This window comes from Sinocyclocheilus grahami, unplaced genomic scaffold, assembly GCF_001515645.1.
Source record: "Sinocyclocheilus grahami isolate Dianchi unplaced genomic scaffold, SAMN03320097.WGS_v1.1 scaffold16.1, whole genome shotgun sequence".
Classification (NCBI taxonomy): Eukaryota; Metazoa; Chordata; class Actinopteri; order Cypriniformes; family Cyprinidae; genus Sinocyclocheilus; species Sinocyclocheilus grahami.
In genome coordinates, this window is record NW_015505195.1 from 3,274,421 (window position 1) to 3,278,959 (window position 4,539).

Here is a 4,539-nt window from a genome sequence, read left to right on the forward strand (position 1 = left end):
GAAAACGTTAGTAAATGCATAGTCCTAATGCTATTCGTATGATCCAAAAGTTCATATTGCATATGGACCAACTACGCTCCACGAAAAGGAAAAATCGAGGTCTTAACCGAGTGTCCAGTTAGACTTTGAAAGCGCTCTGAGCTCTGGACGATTTTAGTGTTATGCGAGTCCGGTGTGATTCTTTCCAGTGTTTTTTCGTTTCTTAATGTACATTTTCTATGCGGCTCCCGGACGTGAAGAAAACATATTCTTGGCTTCAGGGGGACGGGAGTTTTGTAGTTCCAGAACGCACAAGTGACTGAGAGGACACACTGCTTGTGTTGGGTGCTACACGAGACTGGACACGGAACGCGAGAGAGGAAGACAAAAAGACTCTCCAAGGATGACTCTGGGGACGGACATGTCGGATAGTTCTGCTCTGTCCGACGACGTGGACATTGATGTCGTTGGCGGGGATATTGTAGAGGGCAAATATCTTCACCACCATCATAGTTTTCACTTGGAAAATGACTCAGATGACAATCTATCCCAGAATGCGGGGGAGGGCGCAATCTCTCCGGGCCAAAGCAGCTTGGACTGTCCAGCTGACCGGGTCGGGCCAGGGGATGACAACAGAACCGGTGCGTTAAGTGGGGATAAACCAGGGAAAAATGCATTGGTGAAACCCCCTTATTCTTATATAGCCCTGATAACCATGGGTATCCTGCAGAGCCCGAAGAAACGTTTGACTCTCAGCGAGATCTGCGAGTTCATCAGCAACAGGTTCCCATATTACAGGGAGAAATTCCCCGCGTGGCAAAACTCTATCCGTCACAACTTGTCTCTAAATGACTGCTTCGTCAAAATACCCCGTGAACCCGGTAACCCGGGCAAAGGCAATTACTGGACCCTCGACCCAGAGTCCGCCGACATGTTTGACAATGGGAGTTTTCTGCGCAGAAGGAAGCGCTTCAAAAGACACCAGACCAACGAGATCCTCAGGGACGCGGGGGGATTTCTACCTGGCTTTGGCTACGGACCGTACGGTTACAATTACGGCCTACAGCTGCAAAATTTCCACGCGCATCACCCCTATCACCTACACCACCCGGGAGGCGCGTTCCCTTTCCAAAACGCACCTTGTGCTCTCCCCGCGACTTCTTCGATATTCTCCACGCCACACAGCTTGCATCCGTTTTTAGGTACTGAGCTGAGAAAGCCTTTCTATCCTCAACTCAGCCCGACTCTTCCTAGTCTGGCGCCTCTCAAAACGGACACTAATGGTCCAAGTCGGCCTTCCTTCTCTATTGACAATATAATTGGTGCGGCTAGCTCACCAGCTTCGCCGTACACCGCACAACCGGGTGGACAGGCTCAGATCTTGGCCATGCTGACTCCCACGCTTGCTTCGGCCACGAACCACTTGAATCTAACGCAGGAAGCCATGCTTCAGCTCGGCACACAGACTTTCTCGAGCAAAACGTCAAGCCTTAACAATTGCCATTTCTAGAGTGGCAGCAAATAGAAAGTGCAGCAGTCCAGTTTAATATGGTTGTTTCGTCATTTGCTAAGGTAGGATTTACACTTTTGCAAGATTATAATGCCGCCCGCTTCATGTTTCTGAATTATTAAAAAAAGGCTAATTAAGTATATTTATGAACTGTAAATATGTAAGATTATGGAGAGAGAAAGGGGCTGAAGAGAGGAAATTAAGACCATGTAAAAGTAAGCTAAGATTTCACCTTTGGACAGCCAGTGGAACTTTTTCCGTTTTGTGAGTCAGTAAAGTAATAGTTTGTACTCATTGCCATGGAATTTCCTCTTTTGGCTGACTTAAATGAAGATTTGTTTTAATTATTTTATTGTTTTGTATATTTTGTGAGTTTGTGAAAAGCACTGTCAATACCGAGACTTAAACCTCAGGATTTACTTGTTTTGAAAGCACATTGCCAGAGACAATATAGGGGCTGTAAATAGATTACATAGCTTAACGTTCCACTTCCCCTAGTTCTCTCAACAGAAGTGTTCTGGTGAATTTTATTCTTATTTTATTTCTGTTGATAGATGATTATGTGGTTCTTGGTGTAAATCGCATTACCTCTTTCTGTCTGACTCTTGTTAATACATATCTCATTATTCCATTGAAAAATGATCTGTGAAAAGAATGTTGTTATATGTAAAGAGATGTCCATAGGTCATTTTTTTGTTGTAATGGCAAGACAATAAATGTTTGTGAATTCTGAAGATGTTTTCGTTAACTTCTTTTCGCTTTAGTCTTCAAACAGGCCTATATCAACCTACAGCCTAACAGAGTTGTCTAACGTTTATTCACAAAATATAATGTTTGAAGTTCAAACAACTGTGAGTTAAGAAAACAAATGATTTTAACCACATTGTTTTTGGATTAGTGTAATCATTTTCACCAGCGTACACCTATAATACTAGACCAAAAAAGACTTCAAATTCAAAGAGCAATAATATGATTACATTGTTAAAATATTAGTTTAATGTTTGCTGCCACACTATATTTTTATTAAGGCTTTAGGTTAAATAGATTAGGCCTAAAAAAGAAAAAGAAAGAAAGAAAGAAATCATAGTGTGTGACGTTTTCACACCAGTATTTAATACGTTGAAGGCCCAAGGCACAAGTCTCCTCTTGTGTGGCGCTATGAGCCATGATAATTGACCAGTCTCTGGCAAACGACAAAGAGCTAAAGCAATGGGAACATCAGCGCTTGAAAGCCTATAATTGAATGTGAGGGTTATACATGGATCCCCACGAAGTCTTTTGAGGATTCGTTGCTAATTTGTGGTAGCATTTTTTTTCATCTGGAATCTAATCCACAATAATGCAGCTTTTTGCCCATTTGTTGATGTTGTCACTGAAGACCTTGTCCCCAAGGCCTGAATGGGCACCCAGCAAGTGGTCCCTAGCGAGACAAGCCACACACATTTGCTTCTGAAAGACGATCGTCTTAAAAGACTCTCGGCTGTCCGCTTTCATGTCATCTGTGTTGTCTTGAGACATGTACAAAAGAAGCAGCGGGAATTCACCGTAGTGCGAAAAACAGACTGATGAATTCATTTCAGAGTTGGCCGAGCACACGGTACTGTTCAGAAGGTGGTATAAAAAAGCTGCCTTTATTTACCTGGTTCGTGCGCAAATGGGTAAATTTGCTTCGTGGGGTGTTTTTGACAACTAGTTGTCAGGCATAAAGGAAGGGTTGACTCACATTCACCCTATTTTTCTCTCTTCTTCAGCTCAGCAAATCCCTTTGAAGCGAATGCAAACATGTCGGTTGTGGATGTAGGCTATTAATTCAAAACGTCGAATATTTTGTCATATAAAAAACAGACTCAAATATTGTTCTCATATTTCATGAGAACAAAAGTGGACCAAACTAATAGTTAAACCGTATTTTCCAAGCACTCCTGGACCACCAGCCAAATACTGCGCGTGGAATTGAATTTGTCTGTCATAATAGTAATATAATATCAACATACAGTGATATAAACTTTTGTTTTTTTGAATATAAAGGCATACAGTTTTTTTACATTTCAAGTTAATTACTGAATTATGGAGGATTAAGGTCAATTAAAATAATGCGCGGGAGAGGACTGTACTTTTTGGCTGTATACCTACTCAGAAATGTGATGCTTTGTATAATGAATAATTAAACCGAGGGTATTATAATAATAATAGATTTGAATATTTTATTAGCCTCTTTTATTATTAGTATTATTAAAAATAGGTTGACTTTAGTTTGGGACATCAGGATGACTTAAGGGCAGAGGTCATGTGCGTCTCAAGCAAAAACAGGTAAAAACTGAGGAAGAACGATAAATGTATTGCTGGTTGGAGGTGACAGAGAGCAGCAGAGAGGAAGGAGCATTATTACACAATAGTGTACTTTTGATCTGTACTTACAGCGAATAAATCTGTTCTCGCGGCCCATGAATGAAATAAGCAGAAAAATCTAAAAGCGCTTGCTTACATGTGGTCGTGTTTACGCCTATGTCATAATTTACAGTTAATCAATTAGTGGTGATTAGTTAAGTTTCAGAAAGATGGTCTTTTGATTAAAGGAGGCGAGATAGGCTTTAATGTAAAAAGGACGTTCGTCTTCTCTCTTGACGTCCAGTGTTTTTCGGTCTTGCTTTGCCTCACCATGAGAAATCATATCGCTCTCCTTTAATCGGATCGAAAGTGTAAATCATGGGTTACGGCCTTAAATCCCACTAATTGCCCGTTCAATTCGCTTTCCTGTGAAGCGCGTTAGTTACACCATGAGGGGACCACCTACGACTTCGAATGGAGCAAAGTAGGCTATATCTTATCTCTTCTATTACTGTAATTTTAAAAGGGATATCTCTAAAACAACTCCGTATTTGCTTCAGGCCTGGTGTTTTATATGTTCTCTACATTTTGCGACGTTGTCAGCTTTTCTTGTCTGCTTTGTTGCATGGGCTCTTTATCCAAATTACGGGACTCACACTTGCATGCAGTGATTCACCCCCCCCCCCCCCCCCCTTCCCGCGCGGGTGTTCTTGTATGTAATT

General features: G+C 41.6%; 1 protein-coding gene across 1 annotated transcript; it reads left to right on the plus strand.

Moving 5' to 3' along the window:
* Positions 1-2,167, plus strand: LOC107550413 (forkhead box protein D2-like). The gene has a single exon (XM_016231687.1). It carries the CDS (start codon positions 383-385, stop codon positions 1,487-1,489), a length of 1,107 nt encoding a protein of 368 aa, XP_016087173.1. The 5' UTR covers positions 1-382; the 3' UTR covers positions 1,490-2,167.
* The last annotated feature ends 2,372 nt before the right edge of the window (positions 2,168-4,539 follow it).

Coding starts and splice junctions, on each gene's coding strand:
- LOC107550413 (XM_016231687.1), top strand. CDS start 383: ATGACTCTGGGGACGGACATGTCGGATAGTTCTGCTCTGTCCGACGAC.